Source organism: Portunus trituberculatus, chromosome 32, assembly GCF_017591435.1.
Source record: "Portunus trituberculatus isolate SZX2019 chromosome 32, ASM1759143v1, whole genome shotgun sequence".
Lineage (NCBI taxonomy): Eukaryota > Metazoa > Arthropoda > Malacostraca > Decapoda > Portunidae > Portunus > Portunus trituberculatus.
The window spans coordinates 1,072,501-1,092,429 of NC_059286.1; the positions used below are offsets into that span (position 1 = coordinate 1,072,501).

The 19,929-nt window shown below is 41.7% G+C and overlaps 3 protein-coding genes across 4 annotated transcripts in view; 2 read left to right on the plus strand and 1 right to left on the minus strand.

The window, feature by feature from the left end:
• The window catches only part of LOC123511997 (uncharacterized protein K02A2.6-like), a 4,651-nt gene extending 915 nt beyond the window's left edge, over nucleotides 1–3,736 (plus strand). Inside the window, exons 1-2 of one of the 2 annotated variants that reach the window (XM_045268108.1) lie at nucleotides 1–1,386; nucleotides 1,939–3,736. The exon at nucleotides 1–1,386 is cut by the window's left edge and continues 915 nt beyond it. In XM_045268108.1, the coding sequence (XP_045124043.1) occupies nucleotides 1–1,386; nucleotides 1,939–3,470 (2,918 nt within the window). In that variant the 3' untranslated portion in view covers nucleotides 3,471–3,736. The other variant, XM_045268109.1, reaches the window with a different exon arrangement.
• Nucleotides 3,737–4,665: 929 nt separating this feature from the next.
• Nucleotides 4,666–5,136, plus strand: LOC123511833. Its single transcript, XM_045267883.1, has one exon. It carries the CDS (start codon nucleotides 4,666–4,668, stop codon nucleotides 5,134–5,136), a length of 471 nt encoding a protein of 156 aa, XP_045123818.1.
• Nucleotides 5,137–16,891: 11,755 nt separating this feature from the next.
• LOC123511915 overlaps nucleotides 16,892–19,929 on the minus strand; it is a 60,422-nt gene continuing 57,384 nt past the window's right edge. The window contains exon 11 of the mRNA XM_045267994.1: nucleotides 16,892–18,220. Within this exon, the coding sequence (XP_045123929.1) occupies nucleotides 18,051–18,220 (170 nt within the window). The 3' untranslated portion in view covers nucleotides 16,892–18,050. The remainder of the gene's footprint in view (nucleotides 18,221–19,929) is intronic.

Sequence of the window (19,929 nt, forward strand, 5' to 3'; positions counted from 1 at the left end):
ACAGACACAGCAACGTAAATTGTCCATTTAAACTTCGGCGGTGCTTCGAATGTAACAAAGTGGGTCATACTAGAGCGGCACATAAGGCCGGTACAGTGTCTGTTGTAGAGGGTTCTGGAACAACCGCGGTGGCCGAGCCTTCCCATGACGCTGGAACTGATGGTGAAACAGATGAGGTGTACAGCTTGTTTAACGTCACTCAGGCTGGTGCTGGGTCGGAGTTTCACCCACCTCTACTATTGGCCGTGAAGCTTCAGGGACGGGACACTCACATGGAGGTTGACACTGGAGCTTCATGTTCTGTTATGGGCGAAACACTCTTCCGTGAACTTTGTGGCCAGCATTTTCCTCTTGGAGTTTCGGATCGTGTGTTTCGAACCTACACAGGAGAGAAGATCAAGGTACTCGGAGTGGCTGATGTGGACGTCGCTTGCCAGGGTAAGGTGACTAGGAAATTACCGCTAGTTATCGTTAGAGGCCATGGAAAAGGCTTAATTGGTCGAAATTGGCTGAAGGAAACCAAGATGAATTGGACCGCCTTGTTGTGTGGTGAAACTCTACAAATTACTGAGAAAGGCGAGGACTACAGTAATGTGTTTAATGAAGAACTTGGATGCTTCATTGGTGGGAAGGCCCATTTATTCATCGACAAGGATGTAAGGCCACGCTTCTTCAAGGCTCGTCCGATACCGCTCTCACTCCAAGACAAAGTGGACAAGGAACTAACTCGGTTGGAAAACGAGGGTGTTATAGAATCTGTGAAGTTTAGTGAGTGGGCAGCCCCTCTTGTTGTTGTCCCTAAGCCCTCAGGGGACGTGCGATTATGTGGTGATTTCAAACTGACCGTAAACAAGGCTGCTGCGTTGGAACAGTATCCGCTTCCTCGAGTGGAAGAATTATTCGCTTCACTCTCGGGATGTTGTGTCTTTAGTAAATTAGACATGAGCCATGCTTACAACCAGATAGAATTAGACAAAGAATCCCAGAAGTATGTCGTTGTTAATACTCCCAGAGGTCTGAAAAGGTATAAAAGATTAGCTTTTGGTATCCATTCTGCAGTAGCTATCTTCCAAAAAATATTGTCAACCTTGCTTGCTGGATTGCCTCAGGTAACAGTGTTCCTGGATGACGTGGTGGTGGGAGGTAAAAATCAAGAAGAGCACGATACTTTACTGAAAGAGGTTCTTCGACGGATGTGCCATGCTGGTCTGCGCCTAAATAAGAAGAAATGCCAACTTCGACTGTCTCAAGTTACTTATTTGGGACACAACATAAGTGAGCGTGGTATAGAACCAACTGATGAGAAGACCAAGGCGATATTGGATGCTCCGCCACCTGAGGATAAGAAGTCCCTGAGGGCTTGGCTGGGCCTTTTAAACTATTACAGTAAGTTTTTGGATAATATTGCAACCATTCTCTCACCTTTGTACCTTCTCCTTCGGGATAGACAGCCTTGGGTCTGGGGTAAAGAGCAGGAGGAGGCTTTCTTAAAGGCAAAGGAAGTAATACTGTCTCCTCCTTGTCTGGCACATTTTAATGTCAAATTGGATACTGTACTAGCCTGTGATGCCAGCCCTTATGGTGTTGGCTGTGTTCTTTCCCAGGTTGACGAGAAAGGACTAGAACGACCTGTTGCATTTTATTCCCGGACTCTACACGAAGCGGAACGGCGCTATTCCCAGACAGACCGGGAAGGCCTGAGTATTGTTACTGGAGTTAAGAAGTTCCATTACTATCTGTATGGCCGACCATTCACTATTAAAACTGACCACAAGCCCTTGCTTGGACTTTTTGGTGAAGAGAAACTTATTCCGTCGGTGGCCTCTCCTAGAGTGCTTCGTTGGGCTCTGTTGATGGCTGCTTACAAATACAAACTGTTGTACTCTCCCGCCAGATTACATAGCCATTGTGATGCACTGAGTCGTTTACCACTTGCAGCTATGCCCCGAACGGTGCCAATTCCTGCTGAGATGCTGCACATGATGGAACTGATGGCTTCGGGACCTGTTTCTCAAGTTCAGGTCCGGGAGTGGACTCATCGAGATCCTGTGCTGTCTTCTGTGCTGAGGTTTGTGCGTGACGGTTGGCCTCGGGATCTTTCTGGCTATCCACCTGACATCGCTACCTACAAGAACAGGGAGTGTGAGTTAAGTGTGCAAGATGGATGTTTGTTTTGGGGAAGCAGGATAGTAATTCCTCCGCAGGGCAGAGATGACGTCTTAAAGGAGCTACATGAAGGACATTTTGGAGCATCGAAGATGAAAAGCAGAGCCAGGGCTTATTTTTGGTGGCCGGGGCTGGATCATGCCGTGGAGAGTATGGTCGGGAACTGCAGAGTTTGCCAGGAGCAGAGACCAAAGGATCCACCTAGTGACCTTCGGCCTTGGGGTTGGCCCCAACGTCCTTGGAGTCGCCTGCATTTAGACTACTGTGGGCCTGTGGAAGGACAGTTGTGGCTGCTTTTAGTGGATGCGCACAGTAAGTGGCTGGAGGTACACAAAACCTCTTCCTCTTCTGCAAACATAACGATTGAGAAGCTTAGAAAATCATTCTCTAGTTTTGGTATCCCCGATACAGTAGTTAGTGATAACGCAAGTTGCTTTGTTTGCCCCGAGTTCCAAGGTTTCTGCAACGCTAATGGCATCAAGCACATCACATCCCCTCCGTGGTCTCCGAAAAGTAACGGTCTGGTGGAGCGGGCTGTACAAACCTTCAAACAGGGCTTGAGGAAGCAAGAAGGGGGCAGTCTGGATACAAGAGTCTCACGCTTCCTCTTCAATTACAGGTCTAGCCCTCACAGCGTGACCGGGGTAAGCCCGGCAGAATTGATGTTTGGTCGCCCAATGACAACGCCGTTGGATCATCTGAGGAAGGACTACCGGAGAGAGAGGGTGGAGCGTTACCAGTGGAGACAAAAGGAACAATACGATCGGCACGCCTGCTCGAAGTCGTTTGTTGAGGGTGATCTGGTCTATGTGTTTGCGATGCCAAAGACAACAGGAGGAGCGAAATGGATGCCCGCAGTAGTGGTGGGATGTGCTGGTTGCTCGTGTAATGTGAGACTGGACGATGGGAGAGAATTCCGAAGACACACTGACCATATTCGACGTAGAACTTCCGAAGGATCGGCCGTCGTAAGGAATTGGTTGCCGCCACAGACTCCTTCAGACACGGACACTTCTTTATCTCCGACAGAACACACTTCGTCGCTGCCTGAACAGACTCCATCTGAGACTTCTGTCCGACAACGAACTGGAGAATCAAGGGAACCCGGAGATTCAGATAAAGAAACAACCCGGGGTGTTACTGAGCCCGCTGTGGATAACTCTCCATCGGCTACCGAACAGTCTTCACAATCCAGTCGCCAACATGAGCCACCAAGGCTTGCCCAGGAGGACCAGTTACCAAGACCGCTGTTACGACGCTCGTCGAGAATTTCTGTTAAGCCTAATAGATATGGGTATACTTAATAAAATTGTTAATTAGGGTTTTGATGTAACTATGGATAACTTTAACTAAGGTGAAGGGATGTTATACAGTTGAATGATACTTATTGTGGGGTATTTGCGAGCACCAGTTACATGGTTGTTACTAGGTGCCGCAGGGTTATTACGCACTGTTAAGGTGGAGTGGATACGTTTTCGAGGCAGTCAAGACCGAGCCACCACTGTATATACACGCTCTGGAATATAAGCCAACAAACCTTACTGTGTTGTTCCTGCCCTATCTAGAGGACTTTATTACATATATATATATATATATATATATATATATATATATATATATATATATATATATATATATATATATATATATATATATATATATATATATATATATATATATATATATATATATATATATATATATATATATATATATATATATATATATATATATATATATATATATATATATATATATATATATATATATATATATATATATATATATATATATATATATATATATATATATATATATATATATATATATATATATATATATATATATATATATATATATATATATATATATATATATATATATATATATATATATATATATATATATATATATATATATATATATATATATATATATATATATATATATATATATATATATATATATATATATATATATATATATATATATATATATATATATATATATATATATATATATATATATATATATATATATATATATATATATATATATATATATATATATATATATATATATATATATATATATATATATATATATATATATATATATATATATATATATATATATATATATATATATATATATATATATATATATATATATATATATATATATATATATATATATATATATATATATATATATATATATATATATATATATATATATATATATATATATATATATATATATATATATATATATATATATATATATATATATATATATATATATATATATATATATATATATATATATATATATATATATATATATATATATATATATATATATATATATATATATATATATATATATATATATATATGTATATATACATAGTGGTGGTTGGATTCTACCTAAGTGAGGAGTGAGTACGCTCTGTTTCCCATAGCTCAGTCTGAGCTCCGTAAGCTGAGGGTGGATATGATGGTACTCTCTGAGACAAGGAGGCCTGGCAGTGGCGAGACCATTAGCAAGGCTTTTACTTACTATTGGTCCGGCATGAACAATGGTCAACATATCAAGGGGGTAGCCATAGGTGGCTTTAGGAGACTGCAGCCGTCCGTTGTAGAGGTTACTCCAGCTGATGAGCATATAATGCCACTATGGATGAAGTACAGTGTAGGTTCCATGTCTGTGGTTGCAGTATACGCTCCTATCACGTTGTGTGAAACTGAAGAGAAGGAGACGTTCTACACCAAACTCGACTCTGTATTGGACTATTGTCCCTGTCGTGATTCACTTACTCTCTTGGGTGACTTTATTGCTGTCACTGGCACTAAGAGAGCCGGCTACGAGTTATGTGTTGGTCCCCATGACTCTGGTACAAGAAACGACAACAGCTCTTTCTTTCCGAATCTTGCAAGATCCAGAAAGTTGAGAACTGCAGGTTCTTAGTATTGGTATCAGAAACCAGCGCTGCACCGCTGGGTTTGGTATAGCAATGCTGGAGGGGTAGCGAAGGTTATCGACCATATTGTTGTTAGTACTCGTTCGAGGATCCTTCGGAACTGCAGGGTTTTTCGGAGTGCCGAGTTCTTTGCGACTGATCACAGGTTTGTTATTGCTACACTCAAGCTGCATGTCAAGTCTAGAAAGCCTCCAAGAGTGACCACACAGAAGGAAATGGGAGGGCCTTGGAACTGGGGCAATGTCGCACTAGGATCAGTAGTGGGAAAGAAAGAGAGATCTGGGGACGGGAGTTGTATCTCACCAGACTGAAAGAGAGAGATGCCCAGTTATGGGGTTTGTGTCGCATGAGGCAGAGAGAGAAAGAGATACCCAGGGACGGGATTTGTGTCGCACCAGGCAGAGAGAGAGAGAGAGAGAGAGAGAGAGAGAGAGAGAGAGAGAGAGAGAGAGAGAGAGAGAGAGAGAGAGAGAGAGAGAGAGAGAGAGAGAGAGAGAGAGAGAGAGAGAGAGAGAGAGAGATGCCCAGGGATGGGATTTGTGTCACACCAGGCAGAGACAGAGAAGTAGCCAGGTAGGAGAGTGACTCGCTTCTACCCTTCAATGGACGCCATCCGTATGATATCTTCTTTTGAATAGAGCCAATGTTTTCTTGAACCCAGGGTGGCCATCCAGGGGCGAGTGGAGATATGAGAAGAATTGGCGTGCAGCTTTGGGTCCCAACATCACTTGTCTCTCGTTATTCATTACCTGGCCGTTGTATTCCCTCGCCATTTCTAGGCCAGCCAAGAAGGCCAAACTTCTTCTGTGATGGCATCACAAAGTTGATCCTCTTCACTGGTGTTGGTTGCCAGGCTCACTAAATACTCAGGCTGAGACGGGTGAGTGGGTAGTCGAGAGAGACCATTCGCATTTCCTTGGAGCTTCCGGGGCCTGCGTTTGATGGTGAAGTCCTTTAGCTTTCTGGACCACCGGTGGAGGAGAGCACTTTCTGTTGACATAGATTTTAACCAGTTGAGGTTATAGTGGTCCGTCCGTGATTACCTGAAAGTGGTTACTTAGCAGGTAGGGGCGGATATAACGAGTAGCCCAGACCATCCTGCAATATTCCTTCTTCGTGGTGCTGTAGTTTTTCTTTGAGGGGCTGAGAGTCCGGCTGGCACAGGCTAGAATCCTCTCTTTCTCGTCTTGTTTCTTGGCGAGGATCGAACCGAGCCCCAGATTGGATGCATCAGTGTACAAAATGAAGGGGAGCGAGAAATCTGGATAGGCAGCTACAGGAGGTTGTGTAGGACGATCCTTGAGTTTTTAAAAAGCCCCGTCACATTCTGTGGACCAATTCCAAGTGGCCACCTTGTCTAAGAGGTTGTGAAGTGGGGACACGATGTTGGCGAAGCCCTTAACAAATCTTCTGTAGTACGAGGCCAATCCCAGCAAACTGCGTAACTCACGGACTTTAGTGGGGGCTAGTATCGCTGATATGGTCCGGAGTTTCTCAGGATCTAGCTGAATACCGTTGCTGATAACTATGTAGCCCAGGAGAGGTACTTCCTCGCGAGCAAGGCAGCAATTGCAGGGCTTTAGCTTGAGTACAGCCCATTGTATGTGTTTGAGCACATCCTGAAGGCGTTGCAGATGCGCCGTCCATGTGGGGGCATAAACAATGATATCGTCCTCGTACTCTAGGCAGGTTTTCCATATTAGGTAGGCCATAACAGCATCCATCAGGCGAGAGAACGATGCAGGGACGCTGCACACGCCAAACGGTAGCACTTCAAACTCACAGAGTTGGCCATCGCCTGTGCAGAAGGCTGTTTTCTCCTTGTCTTTCTCCCGAATGAGAATTTGCCAGTACCCACTCTATAGATCTAGCATCGAGAACCAACGGGAACTATGAAGAGCCTTCAGAGTGTCATCGATACGCGGAAGTGACTGGGCATCTTTTACAGTGACAGCGTTGAGGCGACCATAGCCTACACAAAATTTCAGAGAGCCATGTTTCTTCTTGACCAGCACTACTGGAGACGACCAAGGACTTGTTGATGGCCGAATAATGCCGCGCTGTGCCATGGATTCTACCTGTTTACGTTCCTCCTCCCATCGAGCTGGTGGTTGTTTTCGGAACTGCTGTTTGATGGATGACCTTTCGTGTATATGCGGTGCTCTATGAGGTTGGTCAAACCATTGTCACCGTCCCTGTGGTCAAATATATCTCCATAGTCCATCAACAGGTTCCTTTAATCGCACGTTTGTGATGGTGTTAGGTTGTTAGGAAACTCTGGCAGGGTAACCATGCCCAGGGTGTTTTCTGGGGGTTCTGTGAGTTCTCTGGGGTCGATAGTGCCAATTTCCCATAATTTTTTGAAGACGAATTCTTTCCGAGGAATAGTTGGCCACGACAACAACTGCTGACTCATCACTCGACACTGTTGGTGCAGCTCTAAGGCCGGGGGGCTTAGTTTCGAAGTGGGAGAAAACACACTAATGGCGTGAGTGTGGTCGTGAGGCAACAGTATCTGGCGCCAGCAGGTGGGAGGGATGTCAGTGTTGTTAGAAAGGTATAGAACTTTAGAGATTTTGTCACAGCCTCCATTGGGTGTTGTCTTCAGCTTTACAGGATGCCTTCAAACATGAGATTCTTGAGGATGCTAAGGAATGTGTTGGCTTCGCCTTGGTAGAGACAGAGACGCTGGGCAGTGTTGAGGAGAGTCGCGCTGCCAGACTTACTGGGGACCGCGATCAGTACAGCGCTCTGTCACGTAGGACTAGAGCTCTCCTGAGGAGAGGCAAGGAGCGGTATGTCACGGGTTTCGCTCATGGTGTAGACTGGCATTTAAATGCATTTAATGACCTCCGACCTGCCTATCGAGCCCTGAAGAAACTCCGCTCTAAGTCTACATCTCAGCAGAGCGCTATCTGAACTGCAGGTGGTCGCTTCGTATCAGACGCAGATGGGCAGATGGCTCGTTGAGTTAAGTACTTTGAGTAGCTGTTCACGGTGAATCCTCCAAGCGGACAGCTCCAAACTGCAGGGTTACAGATGCTGGATGTTCATCCACTCCTTGACGAAACTGCACCCTCCATTGATGATGTCAAAGAGGCTGTGGCAAAGTTGAGTGGTGGAAAGGCAATTGGCATCTGTAACCTCAGCGCGGAGCTGCTCAAAGCGCAGGGTGAGGCAATGATATATGGGTTGCATACTGTCTTGACTGCTGTATGGTATTCAAATACCATTCCCCCTGACTGGAAAAGGGATTGGTCCTTCTTATCTGGAAAAGGAAAGGGGATCATCAGAACTGCAACAACTACTGCGGTATAACACTGCTCAGCGAACCAGCCAAGATAGTTAGATACTTGCCTATTTCCTGTTGATGCATATCCGCAGTAACCTGCTGAAACCTGAACAGTCTGAGTTCACGCCCAGTAAGTCACACAACTGAATGGATCCTAGAGCTTCGCGTACTGGTGGAGCGCCGACGTGAGTTTCGACCAGAGATACCTGCAGCCTATTTCGATCTCAAGAAGCCTTTTGATTCAGTGCATTGAGAGACACATTGGGATCTTCTGCGTCTCCGTGGGATTTCTGCAAGGATTATTGGTCGATTAAGTGACCTCTACTCCGGGACTGTGAGTGCTGTGAAGTATAGAGGGCGCGTGTCCAGCTTCTTTCCTGTGAATACTAGAGTGAGGCAGGGATGCGTTTTTGCTCCATTACTTTTCAACATTTGCATGGACTGGGTACTAAGCAGAGTTGAAGACCAAAGTCATATATATATATATATATATATATATATATATATATATATATATATATATATATATATATATATATATATATATATATATATATATATATATATATATATATATATATATATATATATATATATATATATATATATATATATATATATATATATATATATATATATATATATATATATATATATATACAGACTGAAGTACCTTTTGTGGGCAACCTCTCTATCATGCATAGCACGAGAACAGGCTGAGTTAAACCAAGGTTTAGAAGGTTTAGGTTGAGAAAAAGAATGAGGAATGTACGCCTCCATGCCAGACACTATCACCTCTGTTATGCGTTCAGCACAAAGACATGGGTCTCTGTCACGGAAGCAGTAATCATTCCAGGGTAAATCAGAGTAATACCTCCTCAGGTCCACCCAACTGGCAGAGGTAAAACGCCAGAGGCATCTTCGCTTTGGGGGATCATGTGGAGGGATTGGAGAAATAGGACAAGATACGGAAATGAGATTGTGATCGGAGGAACCCAACGGAGATGAAAGGGTGACAGTATAAGCAGAAGGATTAGAGGTGAGGAAGAGATTAAGAATGTTGGGCCTGTCTCCAAGACAGTCAGGAATACGAGTAGGGTGTTGCACCAGTTGCTCTAGGTCATGGATGATAGCAAAGTTGAAGGCTAGTTCACCAGGATGGTCAGTGTAGGGAGATGAAAGCCAGGAATGGAAATTTCAGCGAAAGGGTAGAGAGACAGAATGTGTTCCACTTTGGAAGTTAAGTACTTGAAGAATTTACTATAGTCAAAAGAGTTAGGGTGAGATAAACACCACAGATGAATTTAGTTTGAGAGTGACTTAAGTCAAAGCCGGATGGTGGAAAACTCGGAAGATTCAAGAGCGTGGGCACATGAGCAAGTTAAGTCGTTGCGTACATAGACGCAACATCCAGCTTTGGAATGAAAATAAGAATAGAGAAAGTTGGAGGGGACAGAAGGGGCAACTGTCGGTTGCCTCAGACAGCTGTGTTTCGGTGAGGAAAAGAAGATAAGGTTTAGTAGAGGAGAGGGGATGTTCTACAGATTGAAAATTAGATTTAAGACCACGAATGTTGCAGAAGTTAATGTAGAGAAAAATGAGGGAGGTGTCAAGGCATTTGTTGTCGTTATCAAGAAAAGTGTCCTACCTGGAGACATTTTTGGTCCCCTTCCCAGGAGACTCCAAGGCACTGAGTGGAGTTCCCATTTTTCTTTTAAATTTTGATTTTCAAGTGAAGGGTGTATGTGTGGTAAGTGCATGTAGTTTTGTGTGAAGAAGGAGTTGTCTTAAGAGGATAGGCTGTGACTGCCCCCTGGAGTTGTGAGACACAAAGGGAAACGTTCAGCGATCCACAACTAGCTTTAATGGAAGGTTCACACCACCCCCTGAACTAGTGCTTGTCCTGGTACCAGTGGCACCAACGACATATGCAGGTGTGGTGGAAAGAAACACCAGGGGGAAGCTTCCCTGTGTTTATTGTAGGAATACAAAATACTTGGTAGCGAGCGCGTGGAGGCTTGATGAGCAGCCGGTGGCCAGAGACTTGTAGTCTGGGCGCCTTGAATGAAGCTTGTAGCTTGCGTGATGATACAGGATTACAGTCTACACACTGGAGTGTGACTGTAGACAGTAGACTGTAGAGGTAGACTGGCTGTGCTTGACAGGAGGACCAGTCAAAGAAGGAAGGCAAGCGGATGGTCAGGCGAGCGTGAGTGAACCTGAAGCTGCGTTGGGTACGACTGATTGCGTGGCGTGGCGTGGGGTAGTGGAACAATACCCACGGCCACAGTACAGATACACATTACATTAAGTAGTGTCCATCATATTGCTCGACCACGCTAACGAAGGTGTCCTCACCGAGCACTCTAGTCAATACTTAAACACTTCAAAAAGAACAATAATACTAACGAGACATGTCATACAATGCACTGAGCAAAATAGATATCACATATGTGTGAAAACAATTAAGAAAATATAGTTAGTTTGCAAATGAATAGCAATAATATGATATTGTAAGTATAACATGGCTAAATATATTAATTTGATGCAATTTCAAAAGTATGATGCATTATTGATAAAAAAAAATTACACATTTATGGTAATGGCTAGTAAATATATAACATACAAAATTTGTATAAAGACATAGAAATGATACATGATCATGTATAATGAAATCACTGAAACATAGGAACAATGTTACATACATGTGTAAAATGTGTTACATATGGTGAATAAAGTGTATGTGTCATAAATATTGTTTCTTACATATAATACATCTAATAATTGTGCAATATATATAAATATAAATATATATATATATATATATATATATATATATATATATATATATATATATATATATATATATATATATATATATATATATATATATAATGTAATTGAGCATAAATGAAAAGCATTAAGAGATAAAAAAAAAAAAAAAAAAAAGCAAACAAACACTCAACTCTAAATAACATAAATCACCTACATACCACAAGTTGAGTAGCTAATTCAACTTGGATAGAGCAGATAACAATGTATAACAGTAGAGGTGCTGCTAAAACAAAATGTGATGAATGTTGCATTAATAGTGAAGTTACATACATATAATAAGTACATGATAAATATAAGTGACACTAGCAAAAAAAGAAATATTATGTAGGTAGGGAGAAAGCGAAAATGTTACTATAAATTTAGTAATAAAAAAAATAAGAAGGGATGTAAAAAATATAACTGCAAATGGAACCCCCCATTAAACACACGATATACCGTAGGGGCCACGCCTGTGTGTTAAGGCCTAAGAAGCATGAATATGTCTTCTGATAAATCAAGCAAATTTACAGTAAAAAAAAAAAATATTACCTACATTACATTAATCCCTCCCCATGTGTCATCTGGGGACAGCACATAAAAATATAATATAACACAATGCAATATATACAACATAATATAATATAACATGATATAATATAAGAGATACACTTCACACACCTATAAAAATTGAACAGGAGAATGTGTCAATCACCATTGAATTTCTGAATGGAAGAGTCATGTTGTAGAAGTTTAATAGCTGGAGATGCTACAGATGTAAGCGGTAATGTGACATTTGTAGTGGATGTAGTCACAGAAGTGAGAGTATTAGTAATAGCCATAGTAATAGTTGTAGTGGTAGTTGTAGTAGTAGAAGTTGTAGTAGTAGTAGTAGTAGTGGTAGTAGTTGTAGTAACATGGTCAGACATTGTGACATTTTGTTGATAATAAGATTTACACCACTACGTAAAAACATACACAAAATTGTTATATATATAGTTACCACTCCAATGAAATTGTGTTGGACCACATACAGATGTGTGCTGTGTGTACTCGGACGTAACAGAGACGATAACTTGAGTCACATACGGGTCAAATAAGAACTTCTCAACATACTCTGTGAAAATTGAATAATATTAGTACGAGAGTACTCACAAGAACATAATTGTATCAGAGTTGAGAAAAATAAAATATGAAATTATACTAAGTACACTTTTGCAATAATCAAGAGATATAATAATGACAATTTACACAATAAAATGAATAAAGTGCTGTACTAATGATGTTAATATAATTGTAATTAAGAATGCAATGAAATAATTATAAAAACTTGGCAAGTAAATGATTATGGAAAGTGCATACTGAAAGAAAACATGAATATAGGAGTTACCCTTAAAATTGAATAAAAGAAAACTGAGTGTCTGAGGAAAATACGTAAAATAATTTATGCACACGTAAAGAAAGAAATTACTGCATATAATGCTAACACATCAAAACATGCACAATAGTATAATCAGCACAGACAAAAAAAAAAAAAAAATAATGTGTAAATGTGTATTTACTGAAAAAAAATGTGTACTTGCACAGAAATAATACTTGGCACATCAACCACAATAATAAATATGGCGTTTGGACAGAGCCAATCAGGAAGCTCTTATGTCATAGCCGACCAATTAGAACACTAGCATCACGAGACCAATATGGCGCACTTTTTTACGCGGGAACGCCACTCACTGGTACATCTAAAAATATTCACAGAAAATTAATCACTGTGGTTATAAGTTTTACTCACGACAGGTGATACTTATAAAGTAGCACAGAGATGTATGGATGTCCTCAGCTCCACGAAAATCCTTAGCAGGGCGGTAGGCTGGGGGAAAGCAGGCAAGACGGACGCCGTGCACGAGGCTGCTTGTGGCGGTGATTTTACCATCAATGTCCTGATCACGGGCTGTGGGCGGCCACCAGCTGTCACCATCTAATGTCCTGGTACCAGTGGCATCAACGACATATGCAGATGTGGTGGAAAGAAACACCAGGGGGAAGCTTCCCTGTGTTTATTGTAGGAATACAAAATATTTGGTAGCGAGCGCGTGGAGGCTTGATGAGTAGCCGGCGGCCAGAGACTTGTAGTCTGGGCGCCTTGAATGAAGCTTGTAGCTTGCGTGATGATACAGGATTACAGTTTACACACTGGAGTGTGACTGTAGACAGTAGACTGTAGAGGTAGACTGGCTATGCTTGACAGGAGGACCAGTCAAAGAAGGAAGGCAAGCGGATTGCCAGGCGAGCGTGAGTGAACCCGAAGCTGCGTTGGGTACGACTGATTGAGTGGCGTGGCGTGGGGTAGCGGAACAATACCCACGGCCGAAGTACAGATACACATTACATTAAGTAGTGTCCATCATATGCTATTAGATCTCTCTAGGAGTAAGTTGTTGTTTCGGTAGGTGTCTACTGTCTCCTCCTGGTTTATATATATATATATATATATATATATATATATATATATATATATATATATATATATATATATATATATATATATATATATATATATAATGGGAGTTCCTTTCCTGGACCACAACTACCACCACCACTCCTACTAATACTGCTACTAGTACTACCGTCATCGAAGAGGGCCACTACCACTACTACTATTTTTAAAACAAGTACCAGCACTATAAGCTACAACAGCATCCCTTTTTATGTCAATGAGTGATCTGTAATCTTTACTTATTTACCATATACTAAATTTGTCCATTTATAGGATAATGTTAAAAATTCACCCTTTAAGATAGGCGTTACGACGCATGACCATTACCACTTCTCCTCTACTAAACCTCATCTTCTATTCCTCACCGAAGCACAGCTTCTGAAGAAACTGACAGTAGCCCTTTCTCTGTTCCCTTCTACTGTAGTATTATTCACTATCTAGCCAGGACACGAATGGAAAAGTAAACGAGTTATTCCTAGTCGGTGTTTATTATGAGTACACAATAGGTAGAGGTGATGGGACGAGCTGCTGTGTAGGTATGTCTGTGTCCCGGAGTAGCTTGGTGCTGACTGACCCACGTGGTGACTGGATACCTGGGCAGTGACCTCACTCAGCCCAGGTAACGTCAGGTCACTGTGCACTTGGGACGGCTTAGCGGGGAACAACCTAAGGAGGTCACCTCGTAGTAGTGGTAGCTGTAGTGGTAATAGTAGTAGTAGTAATAATAGTAGTAGTAGTAGTAGTAGTAGTAGTAGTAGTAGTAGTAGTAGTAGTAGTAGTGGTGGTAGCAGTAGTAGTAGTAGTAGTAGTAGTAGTAGTAGTAGTAGTAGTAGTAGTAGTAGAAGTGTAGTGGTGTGTAGTGGTGTTCACTACACTACTTTCTTTATTCTCATTTTCGTTCCATAGCTGGATTTTGCGTCTATATGCGCAACGACTTAACTTCCTCTCTTGCTCACGCTCTTGAATCTTCCGAGTTTTCCATCATCTGGCTTAGATTAAACAGTCACTTTCTAACTAAATTTATCTGTGCTGTCTATCTCTCCCCTCACTCCTCTAACTATAGTAAATTCTTTGATTATTTAACTTCCAAAGTGGAACATATTCTGTCCTCTACCCTTCCGTGGAGATCTTCATCCTTGAGAGAATGTTCACAACCAGCTTTGTCACTCCTTTCCCCTCACTGACCATCCTGGTGAACTAGCCTTTAACTTTGCTATCCTCCATGACCTAAAGCAACTGGTGTAACACCCTACTCGTGTCACTGACCGTCTTGGAGATACGCCCAACATCTTTTCCTCACCTCTAATCCTTCAGCTTATGCTGTTATCCTGTCTATTTCGTTGGGCTCCTACGATCACAATCTCATTCCTGTATCTTGTTCTGTTTATCCAATCCCTCCTCAAGACCCCAGAAAGCGGAGGTGCCTTTGGCGTTTTATTTCTGCCAGATGGGGGTACCTGAGGAGGTATCATGCTGACTTTTTATGGAATGATTACTGCTTCCCTATGTGCTGAACACATAACAGAGGTGATAGTGTCTGGCATGGAGGCGTACATTCCTCATTCTTTTTCTCAACCTAAACCTTCTAAACCTTGGTTTAATCAACACAGCTTGTTCTCGTGCTATACATGATTGAGAGGTTGCCCACAAAAGGTACTTCAGTCTTCATCTCCTGAATCTCATGCACTTTATATTTCTGCCTGGAATCATACCAAGTCTGTTCTTCAACTTGCCAAACACTCTTTCATAAATAGAAAATGTCATAATCTTTCAAACTCAAACTCCCCTCGTGACTTCTGGCTTCTGGCCAAAAACATATCCAATAACTTTATTTCTTCATCTTTCCCTCCTTTATTTCATACTGATGGCACCTCTGCCATCTCATCTATTTCTAAAGATGAACTGTTCTCTGAAACCTTTGTCAAAAACTCCACCTTGGATGATTCTCGAGTTGTCCTTCTCTCTCCTCTTCCCTTTGACTATTTCATGTCTTCAATCAAAATTCTTCGTTATGATGTTTTCCATGCCCTCGCTGGCCTAAACCTTCTAGAAGGCTTATGAACCTGATGGGGTCCCTCCTATTGTTCTCAAAAAGCTGTGTTTCTGTGCTTGTACCTTGCCTGGCCAAACTTTTTCAACTTTGTCTATTGACTTCTACCTTTCCTACCTTTCCTTTGGTAGAAATTTGCCTACATTCAGCCTGTACCTAAAAAGAGTGACTTTTCTAATCCCTCAAACTACCGTCCTATATTTTTAATTTCTTGCTTGTCTAAAGTTTATGAATCTATCCTCAACAGGAAGATCTTTAAACATCTGTCACTTCACAATCTTCTATCTGATCGCCAGTATGGCTTCCGTCAAGTTCGCTCTATTGGTGATCTGACGTTCCTTACTCAGTCCTGGTCATTCTCTTTTAGAAATTTCGGTGAAGCTTTTGGTGTCGCGTTAGACATATCATAAGCTTATGATGGCGTCTGGCACAAAGCTTTGATTTCAAAACTGTCCTCTTGCAGTTTCTATCCTCTCTGCAACTTTATCTCAAGTTTCCTGTCTGACCGTTCTTTATCTGCTGTGCTAGACGGCTATTGTTTTTTTCCTAAATCTATTAACAGTTGTGTTCCTCAAGGTTCTGTACTATCACCCACTCTCTTTCTATTAATCATTAATGACCTTCTTAACCAAACTTTTAGCCATATCCACTCCTTCGCTAATGATACTACCCTACTACACGTCCTCTCAGATACGACCAATCCTTCACGAAGCCAACAGATCAAGCAGGGACGCCACAAAACGCTTGACGTCTGATCTCTTTAAGATTTTTGATTGAGGCAGAGGAAATTTCAATGCCTCAAAAACTTTCTTCCTTCATCTATCAACTCGACACAACCTACCAGACAACTATCCCCTCTTCTTCAATGACACTCAGCTGTCTTCCTTTTCCACACTAAATATCCTCAGTCTGTCTTTTACTTATAATCTTAACTGGAAACTTTACATCTCATCTCTTGCTAAAACAGCTTCTTATATAAAAAAAATCTAGACGACAGACCGCTGGAGCAGAACGAGAATTATGTATAAGATCAGCAGTTTTCTCTTCCCTGCGGGTCTTCTGGTAGTAAAGAAAACACCCAAAGGATTTTCATTGTTTTATTAATGCATTTTGAACAACACTAGAGAAACCTACAAGGTGATTTCAGTCAAGAAACCCAGAGTACCGAGTACCTAACCTTCAACTATACAACCTTGATGATCACCGCCATAAAACTTATCTCTGTCCTTCACTTTAAAACACAACAATTTGACTTCCATCATAAGTACGCATATCTGGGAATAATTTGTATCATCACTGAATATTAACTTGCAATTGATGGCAAAAGGAAAAGGAATAACTATAACGTTGTCGGGCACTTGGTGGGAAACTGCTCTATGGTGATTTTCGAAAGCCACAGGAAAGAGAGCAGCAGGTGAGCCGCTGTTGGTCCCCTTCCCTTCTCAGTAAATGATCACGTCATATCATCTTTAATGTAGCCAGCTATATAGTGCAGCAGCTCAATACGCATGTCTCAAAAAGCTTATCACCTTCATCTCTCTCTCTCTCTCTCTCTCTCTCTCACACACACACACACACACACACACACACACACACACACATCATCATTATCATCGCCATAATCGTCAATACCAAATATCACTTATTATAAACTTCATATTTAACTCTCAAATATACAGCGTAAGGAAAGCATGCAGGTACTGGTTAGCTGAGGTATGATGCTATGATATAATGTTCCTGGCTCGATGAAGGGGACGGTTCAGCAATCGCTATTATTGATACATTTAATTTTAAATTACCTTATACAGTACATGGGCAATTACAGAAGCAAGAATGCAGCATAAGTATAAGCATACACAACATCCTCAAAGTTCTGTTGTATCTGTTCTGATGAATTGATGATTCACAATTCTACAAACACATTCTTTAAACCGTAACATATATGCATATTAGCGTTTACTTTTGCGACATTAAGCACGATAAAGTAAGACTAGAGCATTCAGCACTGTATTTTGCAGGTCACAAATAACTATTGATTTTGCACAGGCACAAGTAAATGAACAAATTATTAGTGCACAAAAGTTTGACCGTACTTAACAAAAAATTGCCACTGTGTTCCACTGTAGCACAAATCGATATTGAATATACCCTTAACTGTATAACTAAGTTTCCAGATACGTTACGAACTCTTCAACCCGTAATACATCAGCGTCAATTAATCTGCCACCATTAATTCTACTGCAGTCATTTGTCAGTCAGCGCTGCCGGCTCGCTCCTTGGCGGTAGGATGCACCTCCCCGCACAGCCAATTCCGCAGGTCCTTCACCCACACAGCGACAACCAGGCCGATGTAGACCAGCAACTCCATGAAGGTGACGAAGGAGCAGCCCAGGAAGACCCCTGTGTAGCCCCCCAAGGAGCCTGGTGGGAAGGGAAGTGCAAGAAGAGAAATGGGTAAAGATGAAGTGCTCGCTTCTCGAGGATCGCCAGGCGGTCCCTGGCTCTCCGTCAGTCTGGCAAAACAAGTGTGAGGAAATACATATCTTGTCTGTCATGATTTAAAACTCAAATTGAGGATTATTACTGAGCGAAACAAGTCCATTGATATCAATTGATGTCATTGTGAGTATACTTTAGCCACTGAAGAGGTGGGACTGCGTGTTGTTCTTAACTGAATTGTGTGAATGTAACAATACTGCGATGTTACTCACGGAGGAACAAGGACGATAGAGCAACATTAAAACAAGTGACCATTAATGTTTTTGTTTATGTGTTGAAGCTAAGGACACAAAACAATAGAATCTAATGTGTCATATTGACGTGGTGAATCGTGTCAAGTGCCAAAAAAAAAGGATGATCAAGCAGAAGCAAACCTCTTGCCCATAAGGGTAGGACTGACAGCCTTAATGTGTAAATGCCAATTAGAGTGGCTTGTTTACTTGCTTGTTTTCACTTTCATCTTTATTTTTCATCGATTATTATTAACGCTTACACACACACGCACACTCACATGCGCACACACACACACACACACACACACACACACACATATACACCACCACTACTTCCCCGCCAAGAACATCACAGTGGAGCCATCTGATGCCCCTTGGATGACGCCCTGCTTCAAACGACTCCTTCGTCAGCGTGACAGGGCTTTCTACTCTAGCCCTGACCAGTACAGGAGATTAAGGAACAGAGTTATCAGGGAGATCAAAACAGCCAAGGCAAGCTACTACCCAGACAAAATTCACCATCTCAAGCTTGCTAACAACAGACAGTGGTACAAGATTAAGTCTTTGTGTGGTTTACAAAAACAAGCCTCTTCTTTTCCCTGTATTTCACACCTTTCACCTGACAACGCGGCCGAAGAGATTAACGGTCACTTCGCTGCGATCTGTCAGACACTCCCTCCCCTTCACTCTACTACTCTCCCAGCCTACCTCCCTGCCCCCTCCCCTCCACCCCCCTGTCCAGGAGGTTGATGTTTACAGGAAGCTTCTTAAATTTAAACTAAACAGATCCACCACTCCCACTGACCTCCCCATCAAAATTTACAGAGAATTTGCCCCAGAACTTGCCACACCCCTTTGCTCTATCATCAACGCCTCCCTTTCTCAACATTCCTGCCCCGATGACTGGAAGACATCTTACATCACCCCCTTCCCAAAACTTCCAATCCACAGTCACTGAATGATCTAAGACCAGTCGCCATCACCCCTATACCCAGCCTTATCTGTGAAGATTTATGTTCAACTGGGCCTATAACAAAATTTGTAACTCTATTGACACACAACAATTTGGTAATATTAAATGCACCTCCACATCTCACTACCTTGTCAGCTTTTTGGAATTCGTCCACAGCCACCTGGACAAACGCAACACTTCTCTAGCTATTGCTTTTGTGGACTTCAGAAAGGCCTTTGATCTTGTTGATCACACTGTTGTGATAAATAAAGCCATCACTCTGGGTCTCTCTCCTACCTGATAGCGTGGCTGGCAGACTTCCTCACGGGAAGGCGTCAGGCCGTTCGTTATCAGGGCTCTGTCTCCTCTTTCCAACAGCTCACATGTGGGGTCCCTCAGGGGACCAAGATGGGTCCTCTGTGCTTCCTCATCCTTATCAACGATGC